The sequence below is a fragment of the Syngnathus acus genome, chromosome 19 (genome assembly GCF_901709675.1).
Source record: "Syngnathus acus chromosome 19, fSynAcu1.2, whole genome shotgun sequence".
Lineage (NCBI taxonomy): Eukaryota > Metazoa > Chordata > Actinopteri > Syngnathiformes > Syngnathidae > Syngnathus > Syngnathus acus.
Genome location: NC_051103.1, coordinates 4,987,654 through 5,013,530, shown reverse-complemented (window position 1 = coordinate 5,013,530; position 25,877 = coordinate 4,987,654). Strand labels below are relative to the sequence as shown.

The 25,877-nt window shown below is 42.9% G+C and overlaps 3 protein-coding genes across 4 annotated transcripts; 2 read left to right on the top strand and 1 right to left on the bottom strand.

Moving 5' to 3' along the window:
- Positions 1–156: 156 nt before the first annotated feature.
- On the bottom strand, positions 157–2,355 carry LOC119137978 (macrophage mannose receptor 1-like). The gene is made up of 9 exons (XM_037277560.1): positions 2,182–2,355; positions 1,811–1,999; positions 1,617–1,699; positions 1,314–1,440; positions 1,208–1,234; positions 966–1,133; positions 711–830; positions 526–630; positions 157–461 (listed from the first exon to the last, which is right to left on the bottom strand). Exons 1-9 carry the CDS (start codon positions 2,273–2,275, stop codon positions 442–444), a joined length of 933 nt encoding a protein of 310 aa, XP_037133455.1. The 5' UTR covers positions 2,276–2,355; the 3' UTR covers positions 157–441.
- A 3,899-nt stretch (positions 2,356–6,254) lies between these two features.
- On the top strand, positions 6,255–8,651 carry arl4d (ADP-ribosylation factor-like 4D). The gene is made up of 2 exons (XM_037277743.1): positions 6,255–6,481; positions 7,065–8,651. The coding sequence occupies exon 2, from the start codon at positions 7,150–7,152 to the stop codon at positions 7,753–7,755; it is 606 nt and encodes a 201-aa protein (XP_037133638.1). The 5' UTR covers positions 6,255–6,481; positions 7,065–7,149; the 3' UTR covers positions 7,756–8,651.
- A 6,770-nt stretch (positions 8,652–15,421) lies between these two features.
- On the top strand, positions 15,422–22,007 carry dusp3a (dual specificity phosphatase 3a). 2 transcript variants are annotated; one of them, XM_037277687.1, is made up of 4 exons: positions 15,422–15,751; positions 17,869–18,101; positions 18,772–18,977; positions 21,513–22,007. In XM_037277687.1, exons 1-4 carry the CDS (start codon positions 15,558–15,560, stop codon positions 21,525–21,527), a joined length of 648 nt encoding a protein of 215 aa, XP_037133582.1. In that variant the 5' UTR covers positions 15,422–15,557; the 3' UTR covers positions 21,528–22,007. The 2 variants fall into 2 exon arrangements, with proteins under 2 accessions (XP_037133582.1, XP_037133581.1); XM_037277686.1 differs by having other exon boundaries at positions 18,772–22,007.
- Positions 22,008–25,877: the final 3,870 nt, after the last annotated feature.

Below are 25,877 nucleotides of genomic sequence, written 5' to 3'. Positions count from 1 at the left end.
GACAATTTTCAGGTTGTCTAATCGGAATTGCATTGAAACAGTGACACCATGTGGCCATTCAGTGGAACTGCAGCTTCAGCATAAATAAACAATTTACGATTTTATTCCATTACCTCTTCAGTTATAAACTTTCTGATATCAAACAAGCATCAAAAATTGCGTTTTATTTTTATTTGCATCAACTTTTACATAAATAATTGGTTTTTGGAAAGAAAGAATCATTGGGTTACATAATCAAGCACAGAAAATATATGAATATTGTTTTCAAACGTAAAGAATAATTCAAAAGTCAGTTTAAGCAATCAAAAGCTCTGTCGAAGCAGAATAGATAACATTTTAAAGGATGTTGGCATGAGGCAAGTCCTACAGGTGTTCTGCAGGACATAAGTCAGCATGTTTTTGTTGTCTTCCATCTCAGAGTAACTTCCAGTCACGAGCCAGTCAATCTTGCGTTGCCTTTTCTGATGAAGATGGACGTGAGTCAGCAGCATGCGGCAAGAACAAAGTGCAACATTAAAATCTGACCTTTCTCGCAGATGAAGCCTTGAAAGTTGAAGCAGTCATCTTCCTTCCAAACGCTTTGGCCAACGACGAAGGAAAGACAGCGGGAAGGAGAGTCGGACTCTTTCACTATGGTAAATATAGAAACAATCTTATATTTTCCCATATCATACCCAACAGATAATCCATAGGCCAGCCCTAACAAGAACCTGAACTCCAACGTATGTATGGGGGGCGCTGTAATCTGTTGTTCGCCCACCAAAACTCTCCATTTTCGCTCTTGCCGTCCATCCACAGAGAGATGCCGTTCCAGAACTCCTGAATATAGTCTACAAAAGTCCATTATCATCAGGTCGAGAGTCGGCGGCGATACCGAGCGAAAACCAATAAAATTCCCGGGGGGGAAGAAATTAGATACATTTTTAAAAAGCGACCTATATATGCCATTCACATGAAATTAGTACCGTGCAGGAAGGTTTGTTCCTTGAGATCAGTGATGCGGAGCAGGTTCCCGCCCTTCAGATAGCACATATCTTGCGCCTCGTCCCAAGTTGTCCAAAAGTTGTTGTTGAACCAGTAACAGAAGTTGTTTGAGGGGTTGTTCACCCACCGACCGCATTCGTCACTCCAAACTTCAAACGATATGCCATTTGAGGACAAAGTTGTACGTGTCAGGAAATGTCTGCCGTCGTGTGCTATACGTCACCTGTCTGATTTAGATTGGGTGTCTGGCCTTTTGGGTGGAGGAATGAACAGTGCATATCAAATGAGAGAACATTAGGAGATAGTTTAGGCGGTAAAGACTTCTGCACCTTTTTTACAGATGAAGGAATTCTGATTTCTGCAATGGGCGTATTGGAACCCATCAGACATGGTGATCCTAAGACAATAGGGGTCCGTCATCCTATCCAAGTTTACACTGTAGTTAGGGTTTTCGTCCTGTTCAAAGGGTGGGTGAAAAGAACATTTCAAATTGGTAATAATGATGACAAAATGATTAAACCCAAAGTTAGTTTTGTCTTTTTAAATTTTATTGTCATAACTTCACTCAGGTTCTGAAAGCAATTTGGAATCTCTCGTTACCCTGTCTTTCAAGATTTTGGGGTGTCACTTACTGGCCATGTTCCATCACTGTACATTGCCTTCCTTCCCGTATACTTCTTCACTCCAAGCCAGGTGCTATTCGATTGCATGTGAGCTTCACAAAAGGAGAACATCATCTTAAGTGCAAAAACAGTAGCGAACCTTGCGGATGCAACGGAATAATTCCCGACTTTGTCAGTTAAGTGACGCTTATATTGGCGCTCACCTTTCACGAAGTTGGCCTCGTCAACAGAGTGGAGGCTGAGCAAGTGACCTTTCCTTGCTCTGCAGTAATTCTCAGCAGCCTCCCAGTCAGCTTCCAGGGTTTTATTGTCAAACTCAAAATAATAACAAAAATTACGGTACTCCACTTCATCAGGGTTGCACTTCTTTTCGAATGGGTCGGAGCTGATTGCTAAAGTTAGAAAACAAAAGTAGCTTTAAGTGCATTTTCACAAATACCGCCACCTGGGCCCTACTATTTCTACTCCAAAAATGTACTTTGCTATCCACAAATTTAAAATATAGTCCAATTTATAATAAGAATGATGATAATAATAATAATAATAATAATAAATCCCGTATGGATTGACTCACCAGAAGTCGTGTGCAGGGCAAGGTTAAGTAGCGCCTGCACAAAAAGCCATCGTGTTGCTTTTATCTTCAGTGTCCCATGGTTAAGGGCAGACATTGTCACCAGTTGGGCTTACTAGCAAGTGATTTTTTTTTTAAATGCGGCTCGAGGAGTCCGAGCAGTCAGCGAGGAACGCTCCAGACGTAACGGCGCTTTCCTCTGTCAACGCCAGACACGCTTGAGTTTAAAATCTCACGCGATGGGAGCCCATTAGGTCACAAAACTGCATCATTTAAAGGCAATACCCCCATATCGTACTTAGTGATGAATTGATAAAAAGATTTCGTCCAGCCTCTGACGTTACCACGTACAAGTCGCGTGAAAGAAATTACGAGCAACAAGAACGCAACATTGAGAAATGATAAAGGCGCCTAAATAAGATAGATGCTAACAATAACTTTTATATTACTTTTTTTGTATTACGAAAACGTAATTTGAGCTGTACCGAATAACAGTACACTTTATTAGGTACAATTCAGGGCCGATTCTCCCTAACCTCATCCCCACCGTCTCATTGTGACGTCAGTCATTGACACACCATTAGGTACACCATCATGCACCTAAATTATGTACATGCACACATTTATCTATAAACAAAAGAGTTTGAAAAGGTTGAAATTACTCAGGCAAAACACAGCTGGCAGTCATTGAAACTACAGCATAAAAATATCAACAAATGGTAATCATTTATAGAGGATAAAGATATTATGTATCCTAATAACACGGATTTTCATGTTTTTATTTCTAAAATAACAATATGATACTACACCAGACACAAATCCAAATAAAAACGGCGACATAAATATTTGTTTTGGACACGCGAAAATTGTCGCTGACTGCATTCCTCATACTGACCAGGAGACGGCGACAGAGTGGTATGCAATCTATACGCAGAGAGAATTATTGGCACATTTCTGTCACATAGAGAGATAATAATAGGATATGATATAATATTGAAAATCAAAATTAATATCAGAGTTGTGCTTTGACGGCTTTATTAAAAAATAAGGTCTGGACAAAAATAATGGTACCCTGATAAAGAGTGACGTCGCTACGTTGCCATGGAAACCTCATCCAGCCAAATGTCCTTGAAAATTTGTGCAATCATTGGATTGGAAGGATATTGTGTTACAGATCTAAGGATATAAGATACATTAGTAAATATGAATCTTTAAAAAAAAAAAAAAAAAAAAGCAAAACTTTAAAAGTCCAAAATCGAACTCATAACACAATCATATTTTCTCATTGCATTATTTTTTCGTTTTTATTTGTATTTTTTCGTTTTTATTTGTATTTTTTCCGGTTTTAATTTTGTATTTCACTATGATGAAAACATAATTGATGTTTTACGCAGACGTTCAATAAAAAAATAAATAAAAATAAATAAATAAATATAGCAACAAGTGTCGCTCAGTGATTTCGTCACTTCCGCTTTTGACGCGGCATACGACGTCACTCTTCGTGCCCCCTCCCTTTGTAATTGGGCGGGAAGCATTAAGGGTAAGATGGCGCTTCCTTTCACCAGTTTACTACAATCTTTATTTTTTAACTTGTAATGTGCTTTTGTTTCTTAAAAGTACAACACGGACAAACATAGATATGAACATGTACGCTACGCTTGTGTTACGGTGTTCAAGACCAGAAAAACTAATGAGGAAACTTGTTTTTTAAAGATGGACGTTGCCGTCCAATATGGTGAAAGTTAGTTGTTTTTGCTACAAACATGTCGACGTAAATTTTCTACGTGTACTCCGGTTTCCTCCAACGTTCCGAAAACTCCAAATTGTCTAATTGTGAACATGAGTGATGAATGGATGAATTCCAAGCACCTGTACGTATATCAAAATGGTGGATATATCGTATGGAATTTTGAAATACAAGATTCGAGGATGAAGGATTTTTATTGCCCCCTTTTGTGGCCTATGTCGAAGGTAATTTGTATTTAAGGAAGATTTACCGTCAACCCTAACTAAAAACAAAATAAGAGCTCATTACGTCGACCTGCCTTTCAGTCGTGTCAAAATCTTATTAATGTATGATTTTTAGTGCTGAAATCGCGTAACATTTCAATCTTTGTCAAAAAAAATTCAACAATAACATTTCAAAGACAAGTTGGAAAAAGAAAGTATTAAACAATGTGAAGGGCACATTTTTGTAAAGTGGCGGCCAGTGTTTTTAGTTTGGCTGTCGGGACACTTTCCAAGTGTGAATTGTGTTGCCATATTATTTTTTCCCCCTGTATATAACTGGTAATTAAAATAATTCGTGTGATTACAGATATTCATGTGTTGTATGGCTGAAGAAAAAGCCCACATTCAAAGCTGGGAAACTGAGTTTGTCTTCACAAAGGACCATGATGAGGAGAGTCCAAGAAGATTTCTACTGCCTGTCAGGAACTTTAAAGATCCTGTCATACTGCCATGTCGTCACAGCATCTGTCCGAAATGTCTGAAGCAGTGGTCGGAGGAAAAATTAAATGGAGTGTGTCCAGTCTGTAGAAGAAGATGCTACTCCATGGATTGACTTCCCAACTTGGCACTGAGGAATGGACATCTGCAGCTTACATGAAGAGAAACTGAGGCTCGTCTGTTTAGCCCATCGGGGCTCTGTGTGCCTCATCAGCTGAGATGCAAAAATCCACACTGGCCACGTCTGAAGTTCTGCAATATCTCAGAGACAATCCAGTAAGCACTTGAGGATGCAAAGAAAAAAAAGGGACATTACACGAACATTAGAGACGGCTGCAGTGAACAAGAAGCGTACATCAAGGTGTAGAGGGAGCGTGTTGAAAGGAAAATTAGGAAGAAGTATGAGGAGCTTCATCACTTTCTGCAGGTTGAGGAGGAAGTCAAGTTGTCTGCTGTGAAGGGAGGAAAAGTAGAAGAAAAGTCAGATTCTCAAGGAGAAGATTGAAGCTCTCAACAGAGAAATGGTCGCCCTCTCACATTTCCTTGATGAAGAACTTACAGACTGCAATGAGCAGAATCCAACTGGTGCCTGACGAGCCCGAGTGGCCCTCAAGAGCTCTGCCGAAGAAAGCCAAACAACCTCAAGTTCATCACGGTGGAACGAATGAAAGAGATGGTCGCCTACATTCAGCGCGATTCTGGACCGAAACACGGCCAGACCAGCACTTGGTCCGGCCGATGATCTGACCAGTGCGAGTCGGAGAGCAACCTCCAAAGATCCCAAAGAGGACATACATCTGGGATGTTGAGGTGAGAGACAACACAAACGTGAACATACTTTCATTTTTGTTTGATCATATTATCGGCAGACAGTGCTGCCCCAAATATTGCCCATATTCATATTTTTTGTCGTTTCTTCACTTTTGTATTTTTAATTATCTAACATAAAGATCAGACAAAAAACACAAAGAAGAAAATGCAGTTTTTAAATGATTTGATTAAGGTGAATAGTTATACAAAACAACCTGTCCTTGTGAGAAAAAGTACTGACTCTCATCAAACATGTCTTTTTTTTTAAAAACAAACAAAAACAAATATTTGCCAGTGTGACATTTGTCACATCCCTATTAATTCGAAATTCATAAATTATTTCTAATAATATGCAAGCGTGTATGGATGAAAACTACTTGTGGGGTAAGACGTCTTCCTGTAAGATAAGATGATCCTTTGCAAGATTTTACTTTGTTTTAGAAAAGCAATTCTGTAATTTTGAGTGATATATGTTTTAGATTTTTTGTTGTTGTAATTTTGCGTGATATAATTACACTTTTAGTTAGGCATTCTTGTGTACACATTTAATTCTGTCAAGTTTATTGTTGTGTGCAATGGTTACCACTAGGTGTCACTAATTATCCATCCAAAATAACGACTTGGTTTGTACCGAATGAAAAAGTATCAGTGTCATCGAACACCGATTAAATGAAACAAATTTGCATGTAGTTTAAGATTGCATGAAAAACATTAGCAATTGTGTCCCCACAAAGTGTCCTATGACGCATTTAAACGAGATAAATGCCAGAAAAGACGCCACAAAGCGCGCATTCGTGAGTTCTCTGATGTGGCGTGACGTCACCACGGCTCTTGAGTGGACTGCGTTCGTGGCGGCGGCGGCCGAGAAGTGAGCGACTCGGTGTTGCTCGTGGACCACCGCGGCAGGGCAATCCAGCCGTGTTTTGATGACTAAGTGCAACATGGATGCGTTTGAAGACATTTATGTCCTTGCGCACGTTGGCAAGTCATACTTATGCCTGGCGATGCGTTCACGGGCTTGAAGAAGAGAGAGACCTCGTTCAAGGTACGTACTGAACGCTAAATGTTTATTGCTTAATGTTCATGTTTTTAGCCATGTAACAATTGTATGCCTGTTTGCATTGATTTAATTTTAAACCTAAACCCGGACTGCCATTAAAACATGAATAGACGTTTATTACTTACGTGCATGCATAACTCAGTTTTTGTAGTGCTGTCAGCGTTTTGAATAAATGCGTATAAACAAGCAGTAGAGAGGTTTTGATGGAAATCAGGATGTCAACAACCGGATTAAAGCATCATTGCCATCTGCATGCATGGATGCATTCAGTCCAGTGCTGCAGTGCAATTAACGTGTGAGGTTGAACATCCTTTTAAGAGGATTAGTTTTGGTAAATGAGACACCGGACGCCTCAATTAACTTGCTTTTGACCCTCGCAAAGGAGTATTGTATTATCTGCTAGTCCCTCATGTCACTAGCATAGATAGGTGAACAAAGATGCATAAATTGTTCTTAAATGATCATTTTTGGACTAATTTGAGAATTGCTCTAATGTGATGCATTCATCATATCTCTTGTGTTTATTTGTGGACCTTTTAAGCACTTTCTATCTTTATTTTTTGCTAAGGTTGGTGATCCCATCTGACATGCAGACCTTGTAAAAAAAAGCACAAGGGGATCAAACAAGGAATCCTCACGGAAGCCACGGAGTTATGGGTAACTTCCTGAGTGACATGCCGCCTCCCGGCTCCTTCCTGCCTGGCTTCAAGTGCCTCCATGTTGTAGTGATCGGGCTGGATTCAGCTGGAAAGACCTCTCTGCTGTATCGGCTCAAGCTGAAGGAGTTTGTGGAAACCATCCCCACAAAAGGCTTCAACACAGAGAAGGTGAAGGTATCGGTGGGTGGTTCCCGAGCCGTCACCTTCCACGTGTGGGACGTGGGCGGCCAGGAGAAGCTGCGGCCGCTGTGGAAGTCTTATACAAGGCGCACCGACGGCCTGGTGTTTGTGGTGGATGCCGCCGAAGCCGAGCGCATGGAGGAGGCCAAAGTGGAGCTCCACAAGATCAGCCGCAGCTCGGAGAACCAGGGTGTGCCCGTCCTGATCCTGGCCAACAAGCAGGACCTGGACACGGCGCTATCCGTAGGCCAGGTGGAGAAGCTGCTGGGCGTGCAGGAATTGAGTGCTGGAACGTTACGCCACGTGCATAGCTGCAGCGCGGTGGACGGCCGTGGCGTGCAGCAGGGCCTGGAGAAACTTTACGACATGATTCTCAGGAGGCGGAAGATGGTCAAGCACAGCAGGGGGAGGAAGAGATGAAAAGCATGGAGTATGGATGAGGAAGATCACGGCATTGACAGGTGGCAGCAAGAAGCACAGTTCCACTCGCAGAAGAAGATTAATTACAGTCATAGGAAAAAGCTGCAATCACAACCCAATTTAATATCAACTAATGTCAAACTCAATTTGCAACATTGCCCTTAAAAATGGTGTGGTGTAGTCTCTTCCACGAACAACCCTGGCAAATTTTGGCTCCACCCCGACATGCAAAGGTCAGAAAGAACATCCGTGATGCGTCACTTTAACATAGTATTTGCATGACACCAATTACTACTTTCCTATTATCCAGGGCTTTGCCCCTATCCTAAGGCATTTTTCCATGACAAATATAAAACTTTCTCTGGAAGTCATGTAAAGGCAACTTTTTTACGATAGGTTCCAAAAAAATAAGTGAATAGGCGCTTTCATAGCATTGGTCTTCCCGAAGTAGTTTTTCTCCAGTAGTTTTTTTTTTTTAAACAAAACTAATAAACCTACGAAGCTAGGTGAGTACGTTTGTATTCCTCTGGCAGCATGATGACTGAGGAGGATACGAGATAATTGTTAACGTATTTCCAATCTGCCAGACCAAAAGTATTCAATTTTGTGCCGCAATAAGTAATTGATAACCTAGCTCACAAAAAAGTCACCTATTTTGATAATCTCGTTAATATTTTCTGGTCTCCTTGGCTAGTAAACCTTTAGTGACATTTTTATAGACTTCACCAAGTGAGTCATGTAGAAAATGTTTTTAACCATCTTGCTGTTTGTTCTGCAATGTACTCTTTTTAGCGCCCGTTTGTGGTCATGCGATCAGAATGCTACGACAAAGAGAACCTAGAATCTGTTTGTTTTTGTAACCCTGGTGAATGAATAAATCAAAGCACCACACTTGAGACATTGTCATCTTTTCTGCAAGTGCATATGCCAATGCGGTGACGGATCCTTTAATCAATACTGAAACCAATCCAACACGGCTGGTGTAAAGACAAACATTTTTTAAGGTGTGGAAGCATCGGGCATATCGACATAATTTCTAATTTAATTCAATTTGCTTTGCCACAAGTGCGTTATGCAACAAAGCCTAATAGCAGCAGTACATTGTTAAGCCGTGTATTTTTGTGTCTCTGTATTCTTGCGCCGCATATAAAGGCAGTGGGTAATGACTTCAAATTCGTCCTTGGCAATTTTGCACTTGGACTTGTGTGACCTCCATGTCCAAACTACCTGCCTCTGCAAGCTCATTAAAAAAACAAAAGTTTCTCAAGGATGTCTTTAGCACAATCGTCCCTACACAGCATCTGGCCCGCTGACTTCATTAGCATTGTAATGTAGCAGCAGCAGACCACAGATACTGTGGAAGTGTCAATCAGCCCAGAACACACACTGTGACTCTGGACTACTTTCTAGGAAGTCTTAATTCTCTTTTAGTGCCCTGTCGTTAAGTGATCCATATTCAGTATTTCTGTTTTGACATATTGCCAAAACCACTTGGGGTGGATTCTGGCTCACTCAAGATAACGAAAATGGATGCATTTGGTGTAAGCTACGGTGAGTTGTACCAACCTCACACTGAGCATGTGACTGACTGCCTTCCCGTATTGCAATCATGGTTCCCTCCCCTGCGGAGGCAAACTGATCATTGTCTCCTCTGCACAGTCTTTGCTTTGTTTTGCATAGTTTACTTTTCAGGCCCTCCCGTTGTTTCTTACCTCGTGCTCTTGACAAGATCCACAGCAGGTGGGCAGGAGGCTGCAGGGTGGGTTAGGTTGTGGAAGGATCCCTTGAATTATTGGACGCAAAGCAGAGAGCTCATCTCTGGGCTTTCAAATGAAATGGGGTCTGGTTCTCAGCATGTTATCCCAGTACTCAGTCTTGTTCATTATTTCTGAAGTTAGGGATATTTTCCAAACTACCATGTATAGTGCTTGCGTCACTCCAAGTCTTTGTGACACATTGTGGTACTGTTCTCAACCACAAATTTTGAGAGAGAACTAGTTACCCCGGTGTCTTTGGACCTCATTTGTCATCACAGTGCCTTCAAATCCCCACACCGTCTTGCACTGATTACAAAGTAACAATCTCTGGAAGAACCACGAATCACTGACCCATGTTGATCCCAAATCTTCCATTCAGTGGGGTGTCTCTGAAGGCCATGTTCAGGAGAAACAGGCCCTGTAGCTTTTGGCGTAATCTTCCTCAAAGTCCACATGATGAAATACAGACCCCAGCACCTCGTAACGCCCCTTAACAGGCGTGAGACATAATTTTCTATCACCCCGGCAACCTGACTTCATCAGTCCCCGAAGGGCGATGAAGGGGTCAAAATGCTTTTGTGGCAGCATGTCCGATCCAGCGGAGGTTACCAAGGGGGCAGGGAGATTATTAGAGGAGAAGATCAATACCGGAGTCATGAGATCTGTTGACCCTTTTGTTCGTATTCACTGTCCATGTTGGTAGGGTCACGTGATGACCGTGTCTCAAATTTCTCACACCCTTTGAGGAGCTCCGGAATTGTGAGGAAGGTCATCTTTGCCGGACGTAAAGGGTCCGCAAAAGGTTGAAAAGGAACAGTGTTTGTGGGGGGTGCTGGATTAGTTGCTCGAGCTTTTATCCCTCATAGATCGTAAAGCTGCCACTTGGCTCCCATTTAAGAGGTTTGTACGCCTGATTGAAGGGTGGCGGGGAAGGGATTGGGAGCGAAAGCAAAGCTCGACTTTAACGGCAGTCTTTCGGTGACTTTAGCGTGACATTGTCACCTCTCTACTGCCATATGGCTTCAACTTTTTTTTATCCATCTATAAAAAGGACATTCATTTTTATTTCTGAATAGAAATAGAATGCAAACTCCAAAAGCATGTCATTCTTTGCTTCAGGGAAGCACGTGAAAACGATGCACTCGGATGAAAACTTGCCCGTTGTCCAGCTGCAGGGTTGAAACATGACTTCATGGATGACCTCATCCTTTGTCCTTGCACTGGGTGAATGTTGAGTCACGTTTCTGATGTACTGATGAAGTGATGCTCTATCAACCGGTTTTGGAACATCTGGCAGTGTGTTTTCTTTGGAAACGATTCATCCTGTTAGGATTACGCATGCAGGCTTTGTCACCTCAAGTCGATCCAGTCCAGAAATTAAGACACATACTACAAAGATGACTAAATTCAAAGCCGAGTCAACTTTAATCTTTGCACATGGTCTTTGTTGACACAATGTCCTGCATAGACGAGCCTGATCCAAACTCAGCGAAAAGGTGAGACCCCAGCTGAGGAGGTTGCTCGGATCTCGGTCGGATGTGGGGACAGCTGCATAAGATGGCCTCATCTTTTTATTCACCTTGTGAAAGGAGTGAGGACATGTCACATGATGTCAACACCAACCATGCAAGCTTTTCTCAGGAATCATGAACCTAAAAACATGTTTATGACTTTGTTCTTCAGCTTTCACCCGTCTTGTAATCCCAATCAACTCCGAGAAACTCTTTCAGTCTTCTGTGTGCTTTTTGGATCTACCATGAAAGCCACTTTTCATCCTCTGCTTCCTCAAAATATTGTCCAAACCAAGACCGTGACAAAAAACGTTGGCCATGGGACCGAACACGATAATCACCTTGGCCTGTTTCGGTTGTACCCTCACAACTTAGAATGAGCAAACGTTAGGACTTTCTGAAGAGGAACCCATGCAGAGCAGATCTGGTATTTGAGGCTTAATCATCCAAATGAGGCCACCATAGTGGCCTTTTTGTTTGTCCGCATCCAAGCTCGGCATTCCTTTTGTTTTGTCTATTCTCATGTTGTATCAAAGATGGCACTGTGTGTAGAGTCCACTTAGGCCCCCCAGACCAAAAAGACTGAATTCGTAGGCACCGAGCTAGCATCCATGATTAGAATAAGATCGAGGAAGAAGGAAGGGTGCACGGAGATGCCTGCATTGTGTCCTTGTGGCCTTTATTTTAATCCTCCTTATGTTGCCTCCAATGATCTGTGGCAAAAACAGCCTCCAGCCCTCTTTCATCAGGAACATATTAAACTCAGAGAAGTGTGAAGTTCTGTCAAGGTCACATTGCTCTTATAGGCAAATGATGCTTCATACTTTTTTTTAGTCCTACTACAGCTGGGAACATCACAATTACGCCTTTGTTATGCCGCGGCAGGGGGAGGAACGCTTTATCACTTATCAGGATGTAATCTCCTCCAGCCGCCGAGGTAAAGTAATATTTTCTCATCATCGCTGCCAGTCGCTGTCACGAGACAGCAGCTCGGCGGCGAAGGTGAAGCAGGAGGTACAACGCGGGAGGCGCTCGGTTGCCTGGCAGTCGCGCTCCGCTCGGGGCAAACATGACGTGAACTCCCCTGACAGCCTCAGCTGCTGCAGTGCAGGAGGAAGCGGCAGGAACAGATATACAATTACAGGTGCAATGACAAGTCTGCTTTTTCATTCTTGTACTGCAACATTGCACGGAATCCCCTATTGCCTCATGAGTTTTGGGTTGAGAGCCTAAGAAAAGCAAGTTGGTTGTAGTTTGAAGGTTTGAGCCACATTGGGTATAATGCCAAATAACTAATGGCTCCTGGTACTGTGCATTCCTGACGTCAGGAAAGATTTTTTCATGCAGTGTCAAGAGAGCTGCTTGTGTTGCCTCCAGATGCTCAAACCAAAACACTGGGTTCATGTTTTCATCTCAGAAGTAGGTTGCCTTCTCTAATCTGCCCAGTAACACTCATACAACACGCATCTATGAGTGTGTTGGTCATGTGTAAGCATGCATCAGCGTGTATGTTTGCAGTGAGTGGGCAGGAGTGGGTGGAAGAGGAGGAGGAGAAGGCCAGCACTAAAAGCTTGAACAAAAGCTAAAGATAGCGCAGCGCTCGCAGGCACTCAGTGCGCCGCTTGTCAAGGTTGCACAAACTCAACACGAGCGTGTCCTGACAATCTCCACCAACCTCGGTCCAATTATCTGTCCAAAAAAAAGCTTTGCACCAAACGTTCGGGTCTAGTAAAACTATAAATTCTAGAAATTCTCTCATAGTATCTCACACTACCTCATTTTGACTATGAAACCATGTCAATAATGTCAGGAACCAGTGGAAAAAATAGGAAGGAAAATGTAGATCCAGGGATTTTTCTTTTTCGATCAGTATTAGCACACCTCCAATTGTTCCTCCTCTTAATGAACCAGCTTAGCACTGAATCTATCTGATGGAGGGAGTGTGGGGGGGGGACACAGATGGTTGTGTCCATCACTTCGTGTAGAAAAGTCCATTGTCGAAGTCCAAGACGAATCACCGACTCTTACAAAAGCCCGTGTGTGAATGCGGCTCACATTGATTGAGATGGCTTCTTTCTACTATAAAAAAAGATGCTTCAAAAGGCCTTGAAGGCAACACGTGCACGCTCTATTGTCATGCGTGCCGAGACCATCTGGAGAAGTCCTCAAGAATCTACGAAGAGAGCCTAATAAAAACTCCTTTGCACACTAAGGGCTAAATTTCCATAAAAGCCAAAAGTATTGAAGTTACAGTTTAGACGCTACAATGCTGCACTGTCAGTCTTTGCAGTTTGTTCTGTTTTATGTGACGGCTTTAACGTGTTCCTGAAGACTGATGTCAAGATGAATGCGTGTTAGTTAAATGGACTCCATCCATTCACACGTTGTTAAAAGCATCATTCAAGTCTCTTTCCGCTTCATGTGGATTTTGAATGATTGCTTTATATTCAGACATTTTCTTAAGCTATCCATCCTTCCGGTTTCTATAAGTCACGGAAAACAGTGGCAAGCAAATATTTTAATTTACAGTGCGTGAACACCGACTGTTCACAGGAGGTGAGGACCTCGAATAGTAAAAATGTGAGAGCAACAATTCTATTCACTTTGTATTCAAGTCAATTGACTTATTTGAAGTATATTGAGATTCTCTACAAGGAAATCCAACATTGGGGGTTGAAGCAGTTCTCCATTTGGTGGAACTCCCCCACTTGTCAGTGCAAGCTGATTTGCAGAAGGACTCAGGTGGTCCTGGTCCAATTAAGTGGCGTGGATGCAGGATGAGGAGGGAAAATGTCTATAAAAAAGATCCTAAATCAATGCTTATAGTCTTATCTTCAGCCACATGGGACACGGATGTCATTGAACCCCCCTGCCTATAATTTATCAGTAATGCATTTTTATCCTACTTTACTGGAGTGTCTCTTACAATTTATGAGGCCATTACAAGATCTCACTTATGAAGCCAAAATATAAACGAAGCCCCCTCTAATGTCTCCTAAATGAAATTTTAACAGCCAGTTTCGACATGGTGTCGGTCTACTGACTGATTGCTCAGTTGTTGTTGTTGCCATGGTGTCAGTCTGGATCTACTCACATTTCCATAGAAACGCAAAAATTATGACAAGTGTGGTCATTTGAATGAAGTGGCCTCATTTATATTGCAATCATTTACCAAAGCTCAATTAAAAAGAAAAACTGTCGAGAATAGGTTAAACCTCGTCTTGTCGATCAGATTGTAAGATCTGCTGTTAGTCTTGCGTCTTGGAATTGGCTAGTAACCAGTCCAGGTTCTGAATTGGTTATACCATCCATTTATCAGGATGTTATAATTATTGATAACTTGTTTGTGTGCACACTGCTCATTGTCTGGATAAAAATGGTCACGTCAGGCTTTTAGGCACCCGTTACCACTGATGTGTGCAGATTTAATGGGAAGTTATTGCCTCTCTGTGGCTGGCCTCAAAACAGCAGACAAGCGAGTCATCTTAAACCGAATAATCATAATAGCACAAAATAGCTCCCATCGATAAGAAAAAAAAAACTTTTATTTTTCCAGAAATACCTCACAAAAAACAATTAATATTTTGTCAAACAACAGACCAACATGTATTATACCTGTGACAGATATAATGCAGTAAAATACCAAAAAATACTGTACATTGATCAAAACTGTACGTGAATTAACAACAGCTTTAATTGATTAATAATTTAATGGATAAAATACCTAAAGAATAAAAAATAAATCAATACAAAATGATGAATAAAAAACAACACCAACCACCTTTACAAAAGTATACTTTCTAAATAAAATAATTTGCAACAATCTGGAGACATTTGTTGTTACTTTTGACCAAATCTGCTTTTTTTACGTCCCCAAATAAAGAAAGTGACGTCACCCAAACAGTTTGCGACCATAAAAAGTGAAATTGTGACATCTAGCGGTAGACACAGTTAATACAAGTACCCCTTGTAGTACGCGTGAGCTGATTTATCATCTCGTTGTGCCATCTCCTTGACGCTTCCACAGATTTCATAATATTATTTCCTTCTTGGGGAAGCCGCACTGACGGAAACGTGTGGCCGTCGGATGCGGAACACAGACCGGGTTGCAGGGCGTGTGTTTACCGGCGGTAGGGGGGCGTGCCTGCTAGGAAGTGACAGACGAACGGAATGTGACCAAGCTCCATTTCAAATTAAAAGGCGGTGTCTATATCTGATTGATGCAATGTCAACTCATGAACGCCGGTTCTCATATGTATACAGTAAATATAATATTAATTGGGTGTAAATTATTTTGGAGGTTTAACAAACACTTTATTTGAATCATTACCATTCTCGTGTGACTTTTAGTTTGAGTGTGCAAACAGGAAGCAACACATATCAGAACTTAATGTCATCGCTTGTCAAAAACCTGATAGACCAGACAGTGCGCGCACGACTCACACGCGTCGATATGAATATGAGCTTAAACGACTGCAAAAGATTAGCCGCTTCCTCGACGACTGCAGTCTGACCTTCATTGTTTTGTGGCGTCATGAAAAAACACCATAGTCCTGCAAAGCAGCCGGCGGCGGCTGCAGACGTCCCGCCAGCTGTTGCGGCGTCGACTCAGGGCGGTGAGGTGACCGTCCAGCAACTCAATGAGCTGCTGTCGAACGGCAGCGGCTTCTATAGCCTCCCGACGCAGCACTTCAACGAGGTCTTCCCGAGGATATACATTGGCAACGCGTGAGTGCTTGCCTTTTTGTGGGTGTGCGTGCGTGCGCGTGTGTGTTTATTTATTCTGCTGCTTGCCAGCGACCGCCTGTTGTTGTCTTATTTGCGAGTGACACACCTTTGGGGCGCCCTCTAAAGTGGGTGTTGTGTAACGACGTCACAACAACGCATAAATGTAATAGGATTGATTGCATTCATAGATTTAATAGAACTACATCCAGCCTAACACCAAAACCTATACTTAATGTAAATGATCTGAACCTCGACTGAGCTCTACCCAGGCTAAACCCGCATACCTGAAATGACTATACCGAGTCAAGATAGTCCTAAAACTAACCCTGTACTCATACCACATATCTTAAGGGCAGGACCGAGACCAACATTTAGACCGAGACTCGATCTCTTTGTAATCAATAGCTCTAAAACTAAACCTACACCCTGACTTGACTTAGACCTGAACCTAAGGGTAGACTCACACCTAAAAATAGACCGATACCTAAAACTAAGACTGTGGTCCAGTGTGTAGGGGGATCATCTTTTTATCATCTATCAAGAGGTCGTAGAAGGGAACTGAGTCATGGTTTTCCGAACCCTTTGTGTCCCCGAATTACCACTACAGTGTCACCATAAATGTCCACTTTATGTTTCATGTTACGAGTGGGATTAAATTAAAATCAATACTATTTCTCAAAACAACTTTGCAGACTCGATCTCCCGTGCGTATCGTCTCTGCTGAAATTCAAAGTATCATGTTGATGTAGTCATTTGCGGGAAGTATAGCAGATGAAACTGAAGGGTGAAACATAAATATAAGCTTGTTAGCTGTCCAGCAGTTATCGGCTTTCCAATGAAATGTGTCTTCAGGCAAAGGATTTACATCTCACAGGTCACGGTCAGTCGCTTCCTAGTTCAACGCAAACCTTTCACGCTCGCCACACCAGGCGACGCACCTGAACTAGATGCAACTGGACAATCGGGAGCAAATATGTTCTTCAACTGATCCTTGAATGCACCCACCGATTTGAACTCAACAAGAAATGCCAGGTCTGGACATCACTACTAGAGAAACAGGCGAGCATCTTAGAGTCCTGCTCTCCGTATTTCGGCTTGGGTCGCCTTTGAGACAGGAAGAGGGATGCTCTGCGTAGGCTTTAATGGATCGGCGCTACAACGAGATCAATAAAAACATGCCAATCAAGTCTGGAAACCAAGTGATTTCGACAAGGCTGCAAACGTTTTTGCCTCTAATCTGCCTTGTGTAATTAGTGCACTGTCCAAGTGGGCGTGTCTAAAATGAGGACGTGGTGTTATTGATTGGCGATTTAAAGCTTGTGACCCCCTCGAGGACCCAACTAGCATTTTTATGCTGACGAGTCCGCTTCGGTGCGACCGTAATTGGATCAAAGCCGATAGACGGCTGTTGTTTTCTGTTGCCGTCTTCACATGAGACTCACACTGTGGGCAGACAAGGTGATTCAGTCCTTGAAAATGTTCATTAAGTTCTCTGAGAGGCTCCCCTAGGAGTTGACCCACTTGAGGCCTTCCTAGGCAATCCATAGTTTGAACCAGAGCAATTATCTCCAAATTGCTTTTAGATGTGTGAGTGGTTGAGGAACCTCAAAAAAGATGAAAATTTGAATGGAAGGTTAATTACATTTTTTTAAAAATATTTGCTGTGGTGGCACAGCTGGCAATATACAATTACACTATTTAAATACATTTAATGAACAAAGAAACAGTTTCTGTAGGAAATCCATTTTTTGTACAATCACTTGGAGTTGGGAAATTTCCAGCAGCACACCTCATAACTGCACATGGCACACTAATGTTAAAAATAAATCAAGCAAAAGCAGTATTGTGGCTTGTTTAGTATTCCCACAACAATAGATAGAACCAGGCAGGCTTGCCTCAGCTAAAAGTGTTTTTTTTCTATATATATATGAAAGATGCAGCATATATATCACTTTTAACACACTGTGCTGACACGCTGCTTTTTTTTTTTTTTTTTTTTATCACTGCAGTGTGATATTTGCTTCTTGTTGCATCCACTCGTCAATCATCCCTCCAGTGTGCTGTTTCAGTGCTTTATGTTTTTTATTTTGCCAAACACTTGTGTCCTTCCTCTGCAGGTTCGTGGCCCAGAATGCAATGCGCCTGCAGAAGCTGGGCGTGACGCACGTGCTGAACATGGCGGAAGGCACCTCCTTCATGCACGTCAACACCAGCGCCGACTTCTACGCCGGCACGGCCATCGCCTACCACGGCATCAAGGCCAACGACACGGAACAGTTCGACCTCAGTGCCTTCTTTGAGGAGGGCGCCGATTTTATTGACAAGGCCCTTGCGCACAACAATGGCAAAGGTGACACCGCCACCTCAGCTAAATTCCTTCTGTATTGATATAGGATGATAAAAACAAAAATGTTTCTTAAGATCATTCATCACACCTTTCTCTACCAAATATTTATTGACTTAATTGATGTGTTGCATTGTCCTCTTAAAGGCAGAAGCCAATCATCTGTGGCTAATTCCGACTCACTCCAGAGCCCTGCTCCATATTCCATTATCAGATCAAGTCCCTGGATATCAGCAACGCATTGTTCTGCTCTTCCTAGGTTTGACATGAAATGTTAGATATTAAAGGTGCAGTATCAGCGTTCCGAGAAATACACACCCAAAAAAAACTGCACCCACTTGAATATTCAGAGCCAAGATCCGGTCTGTTTTGCCGCAGTGTCAGATTTTGCTGCGCGCGACATTATCGGCTCATTTTTGTGGGTGTTGTTTGCGAGCCAGCTGTCAAAGGTCGAAGGTTGGAGGATTTTAATGAGCGGCAGCATCACCGTTGCTGCAGTGCAGGCATCGTCTCCTTGTATGCGAGGATTTTCCCATCTGCCGCCGTACAACACTTATGACACGTTTAATCACTTAGAGATGTAAAGAAAAATCTTGTGGGCTAAGTCAATAGCTTAAACCTTTAAGTAACTGCTACTGGGCTTGTGTTCAACTCATCCTGTTGTTGTGTCTCTCAGGGAAAGTGTACGTGCACTGCCGGGAAGGCTACAGCCGCTCGCCCACCATGGTGGTGGCTTACCTCATGCTGCGCCACAAAATGGACGCCCGGCAGGCAGTGGCCACCGTACGGCAAAAGAGGGAGATCGGCCCCAATGACGGCTTCCTGCGCCTGCTGTGCCAACTCAACGAGAAACTGGCCCGTGAGGGCAAGCTGAACGGCGAGGTGGGCAAACTTAAGACCAAATGAAAATGACCTCGCATCATGCCTTTCACTGGTTTCCCGTTGCGCTCCGGGACCCTACTCACAAACCAGCACCCGTCTGAGGGGTTCTCCGGAACATGCTTTTTATCAATGTCGATCATTCCGCGCACGCAAATGTCCATGTTTACCTTCCAATCGCCATGACGAGCTGCCGTAAACTCTCACTAATCACTCAATAGACTTAGACCTCATAGAACTGAGCTACTTCGAGCATTCCGATGCCCCGTACTCCCAAGATTCCTAATATAAAAGAGGACAGCACAATCATCCCGAGAGGTTTCACTGCCGCGAATGTCAGAATCTTAACAGTAAAATGTACGGCAGATGGCAATGCGATTTAACAATTTTTCTTTTTAACCACTAGTGGTCCATGCTAATCCATTAGCATAGCAGCCCCTAAAACCCACCTAGAGGCCTCCTCCATTTGACACTATCCAAATGCATCATGGAGCAAAAGTGATGAAATTCATTTTATCCACTGCCACTTCGCACATCCTATACCGTGCACGTATGGTTTTTAATTTGAGTGCAGTGAAACATTGCAATATATGTCAATACTCCCATCTTATATCCAGTATATGTAGAATGTAAGGACATCTGTCAGTTATTTAACGCTCTCAACCATGCCTAGTGTGTCGCTCATCTCATCAACTCACTATTTATTCCTCCTTTGCTATATGTATGAATATATGCATATGAATATATACATGTACTGTGCGTACTGTATATAAGTATTTACTGTACGTGTTGACATATATGAATGTATGAGCAATGTGTCTGTAACGTGTAGTTATATCGTCCGTGTGTCTTATATATCACTATATATTCGTCTATATGACTAAATTTCATCATCGCCCATTTACATGTACTACAATATATTAATATTCAAATATGATGTGCATGTAAAACTTTCCCCGTGACCACAATCGTGTGATCCGCACTCATGAATTGTGCGTTCACATTGCGACACGGGTGGCAGATCGTGCTCACAATGTCATTGCATTCATATCTGCTTGTCGCTTAGCGACAAAAGTCGCTTTTCCCAAAGCGACCGTTAACGCCCATGATGTGCCCAGAAGGTGTTTAAAAGATTTGGATTCATTTTCAAGCACTATGCGGAGCCTCCACTAGGGAGCGTCCTTCCATCACGCTACAGAAAGCAGCTCCTTTCAGGAGGTTTTCTGCGACTGCAGTGGTTGTTTGGTCGATGTCCAACCAAATGTGTTCCAGCAGCAAAGACTGGGCCCCCACTTGACGCAGACATGACTAAACGCTGCCAGATGCATCACAGTTTTGCAGCAGCGGCGTTTGCTAACGTCCAAACATGCGTCGGCAGGTCAAGTCTTATCGAGCGGGGCATTGCAAGGCAGTCTCCCCCATTCTGGCTCGACCCAACCTCGCTTCCCGCCTCGCCCACTCTTTGTCCTTTGGCCAGCACGGCGCTGCGTGCTGCGCACGCTCGGTTGTGTTTGTCCAAAATGTTTGGCAACAACCATCAGGTACACTCGTTCAACAAGCTGAGATCTTTGTCAAAAATGTGTCACATTGTGGTTTTCCCCTCCGCACCTCATCACGCCCTGAAGACCGCACAAAATGTCTCACGGATACAGAACCTTAAAGCCACAAAATCTATCAAATCGATCCCATTTCGTAAAATTCGTATTTAATTTAATTCGTTTTAATTCATATAATTTCGTAAAATATTCTAAAACATTCAACAGTTCAACATGTGTATTCAAAGGTCAAAGTTGACCTGTAAAGTTTATGGTGTGTTTCAAGTTCAACCTGAACCTTTGTGAGTGATGGAACTCCTCTCAGCACCCAAAATTTAAAGCGCTCAAAAATGGACCAATATACATCTTCCCCGTTGAATACTTATGACTTTGCGTTTGAGCATTTGTGTATCTTGTGCTAGCCATCAAACTATAATACATTTGTATGACGCTTTCGCAAGCAAATACTGCCACCTACTGTCCAGTCAATTTTATGCTTTAACTTGACTCCAACTGGTTGTACCTGTTCCAAAACTCATCTCCTTGTATTTTCCGCATCAGTCATTTCCAAGTGTACAATTCATCTCATCGCTACTATTTAGTCGTTGAACACGCAACCGGCGTCACTTTTGGGAGCCTTCGACTTGCTCCGCTGTGTTGGTTTCACAACCGCGAATGTCAAATTGTATATCGTTCTATACTATGTAATATGTAACATGCACTAAGTGGTGAATTGCTGCATTCAATGTCCGAGCTGGCCTGACATATTGGTCCGTTAGTAACGTTCGGTTAAGCGCTTACACGGGACGACGTACGTGTATCTTAGTTGAAATGTTTTGGGTGGGAAAGGCGCTTCTCTGACAAACTGACATCACGGACCCGTTATCCGTAATTGTAATGGATCCACATTGCTGGTTTAGAGCATTGTGAAACATTGAAAAGTAGGCTCATTTGACTCCCAGATAACTTCCTGTGATTTATTTTATTTTTTTATTTCGTGAAGTCTCCCGTGGTGTAATTTGGACATCTGCGCTTGAAGTCTCCTTTTGTTGGAAGTCCCGCGCGACCGATAACCGATACTCCGCACATCGTGGAAACTCATCTGGCTTGAACTCGTTCACCTTTTCCCTCGACACGTTTCCCCACCTGAGAGCTTTTTAAACAAGCGCCGGAAAGGAGTAACAAAGTGGGAGTTGGGGCCAGGTGGAGTGCAGACACAAGTGTGGACGCCCCTATCGTTGAATGGATTTCGCACAAAAGGAGTCCGCTGTACCTGTCTCCTGCTTTGTCCCGGTTCCCATTCTGATGACCACGACAATGCCGACGACCCAAACGACGCAGCCCACCTGAAGCCTTACAGTGTGTCGTTCAGTGTGTCTATTTCACCTCACATGGCGGGAGGGCGAGGCTTTGTTGAAGTGCACTTGATTTAAGATTGTTCTTGTTTGATTGTTATTTCTTATCTTTGTTAAAAATAAACTACTGAGTTATCATCTGGCCTAATTGTTTCTTGACTTGTGATTCTCAAAATCTAGGTGTTGGGAGTCCTTCACTCCGAAAACCAGGTCTTTCCCGTGCATGCAATGTCTTTTAACAGAGCAGCTGTGTGGACCCTCGAGGGTACCAGCCAACCAGGAAACCTGAATTCAAAGTCGAATTTGCATTAATTCTGAAGCTCATAAATTGCTGTTTTGGGTTGAAAACAACCGCATCCAGGTGGGTCCAGTGAAGAAACACGCCAGGAACCAAGAGCCCAGCACAGGACAGGAAGCACTGCGAGTAGAAATGTATCCAAGCAGGTTATATTGGTCCCTCACTGCCACTTTGATTCTAAAACAGCTCTCAAGTCTCATCAGCGTAATGAAGTGACATGTATTCCAACTATGTGTTTGCTTGTGAATGGAAATGTTTACAACTCGAGCCAAAATCAGAGCGGACTGCATCCTGCGGTTTGCTTGAAGAAACACGAGCTGGTGTCAATTCAGATTTACTTGTTAGGCTCGAATATCTTAAATGCCTGGAAACGTGTTTATTTTCGTGAGTCATGTGCTCATTTGCTCATATCCGCTAAGCTAACACCACCTGATGTCGGATGCTTGTTTATGGAGGAAATGATTCATGAGTGAGAAACAGGACATGTAATCAGTCGCAGGTATTTTTGCTGTTGACGTTTTCATCAGTCACTACTGAGAATGTTATTGGCAGCAGAATTCTGTCGGCCTCCTGATGTCCGGCCTTCCAAAAATTGCCTTTTTTTTTTTTGCTTTGCGTTGCTTATCAAGAGAGTGAGTGATGCTTCAAGGCCGTTGTCGAAGCACATCTGTGGCACAGCGTTGCTTTATCAGGAAATATGAAGGCGGGAGGGAGCATAGGATCCATCTCTTCAGATCTGCTTCCAAGTGCTTTCGCCCGCAGTGCCGCTTGTTTCATCCTGCGCTGGATTTTTTTTTGGACTGCACAGCATGTGGATGTTTCGTGAACGCTGCCAGTACAATTATAAAACCACAACATCACGGCCAACACGATCGCGTGTCAGTTCATTTAAAACCCTCCATCAGTGTTCTCTCCCTGGAGGACGAGCATCTCAAAATGATAACGTAAACGAAACACTTCGTGGCTAGTAATTGCCACCACCTGATAAAATTGATATTACATATAAAATAGGGCTGTATCAATTTTTTTTTAGAATTTGTTATTCGCTCCGTCGAGTAATCAAATAATTGGATAAAGTATCTTGCATGAAAGTGTATTACAAAACCATTTTCCTCATGTATTGTTTATTTAGTTTTGTTTAGTGATTAAAAATAAGTAAGTAGAGGATTTAGACCATTTAATAGAAAAAAAAAATGGCTCTTGACGATTAGCTGTCGATTAATTCGATAATTTTTAACAGCTTGAATATAGAGAAAGAAACAGCTCCAGAGAATGATAAAGTGCCTGGTAACAAGTCTCACTTTGAATCCACCCTTCTTCCAACATTATGCTGAATTTCTAAAGTGTCCCTTGTTGACGTTCACTATCGGCGGAGTGTAAAAAGTCAGGTGGCGTTGTTAAAAAGCAGACCTGCGTGGCGTTTGGAGCTTTCAAACATATCTTTTAGCTGCCTCGCTAATTGCTAAAGGCTGCGCATGATCATCCTGTTGTGCAACCAGATGTTGCTGCCCGCGCCGTCACACCTCTGACACGGAACAATGCAAGTTACACAAAGCGTTTGAAATGTTCACAATGCGGCGCCAGACGTACACACATCAGACTTAAGGAGCCAGATAAGTTAAAGTTAAAGTCCCAATGATCGTCACACACACATCTGGGTGTGGTGAAATTTGTCCTCTGCATTTAACCCATCCCCGTGTGATTTTGACCCATCCCCTGGGGGAGAGGAGAGCAGTGAGCAGCAGCGTTGCCGTGCTCGGGAATCATTTGGTGATCTAACCCCCCAATTCTAACCCTTAATGCTGAGTGCCAAGCAGGGAGGCAATGGGTCCCATTTTTATAGTCTTTGGTATGACCCGGCCGGAGTTTGAACCCACAACCTTCCAGTCTCAGGGCGGACACTCTACCACTAGGCCACTGAGCTGGTAGATCCAATACAACCCACAATCCAAGTCATGACAACCCAACTTCTGCTTATTCTAGCTTTGTGATTTACAAGCTTCAGGTTGGGTGACATTTCCGGATGAACTTTGTGTAACATTCACCTTTAAATGTTAATTTGTACATAGATCAAAATTTTCTTTCAAAATCCACAAATAGTAGAAGAACACTGTTCCCCTTGTACACTTGTAGCACAACCTGACATCACCGTGGTGCTGCTGTCAACTAAGGCAGCAGGACACTGGTCATGTCACACCTTGGCTTCTGCCCAAAGGTGCCGTCATACCCGATGGAAAGATGCCAGCGAGCAATGTTTCTGCGTCCGCGAAGGGAAGCTACATCGTGGGTGGTCTTGCAATAGACAGCACACTACTGCCACGGAGACATTCTGCTTGTCATTATCCTTCGCTGAATTAAACACCGCAGGGGCTAGATTATTCTCACATGCTGGTTTGCTTGACTTATTGATCTTGTAATGGAAAAGGAAAAAAAAAAAAACAAGTTGAAAATAACCACGCGTCGTATTGCCGTTTGTCTGCTTGTACTTACATGCTCAATTAGCACCTCTGGCATACAATTCCGGGAGATTTGACATTCAATGGGAAACCACGCTGCCCTTTAAATCGTCTGTTCAGAAATTTAATTGCAGATTGTTTTGAATTTTTTAAAATTGTTTATGCCAAGAAATACTTTCCCTTTTCTGCAATATAGTCAAATTGGTCCCAGAGGACCTATAACCATGAACTATCCTAAAATACAAATTCTGTGATATAGATAAAAGATATAATCAGACAATGGGCATTCTCGGATTAACCCCTAAAACAGAAAGATTTCAGGAGCGTTAGAGCCGTTATATCAAAACCTGTGATCAATGTTCTGGGAATGTTTAGCTGACTCCTTAAGAACAACACATGTCCGACAAGCAAAGGCCTCAGGGCTGTTTGGAAAGAGCGCCATTTAGTGTCTAAAGTCCAGCCAGCCTCGCTCCCACAGGCCAACTTCCTTCTTGGCAGCTTCAATGGAAGTACGATAGATATTCTGAATAGTCTGCAGACAAACAATGACAATTTGGAGATTTACTGCCGCCAGGGTTAAATTTCCAGTTTTCCTGCGTGGAAGACTCATAAAAGATCAGAGTACTGCGAGCATCCATTTTTGCGCTTATTGTGCCTTTACTGCCCCGTAGCAGGCACTCAACTCCGGCTGACCTCGTTCACTGCCAAAGACCCAAAAAAACAGGCTAGCTGATAAACAGGATAAGAAGCTTTTGGTGTCCATTGAAAGATATGAAGATAAGTAATATTTTCAGATTCAGACCTTTACTTTTCCAAGTAGTTTTTTTAGTACGAGATCCCTGGAAATGGGCTGCCATATGTCGGCTCTTGAACTTGAGATTTTGCTGTCACACTTGATAAATTCAGGTCGGCGTAAAGCGCAGTTTGTTCGAAGGACCTGGCCGAGCTCGTGCGAGAACATGACAGCACATTTACATCCAGCGTGCTTCACATATCTGAGGCCTGCGAGTGTGTGCGACCGCTAGTTGCTGGTGTTTATTGTGGTTGCGTATGCTGATTGCAGCCACATGTTGGTGCAACAACAACACTAATGCCGACACGATTGCAGCTTGATTGACACCCAGCTCGCAATTGCATCGCATACCAAGGGCGAACCGCGGGACGTCAAAATGCAACATAGAATCTGCGTCGACGAGAGTTTTTACGAGGGGCAAGTGCGGAACAGTTTACACTTGCAGAATGTTTATGTAAATCACTCT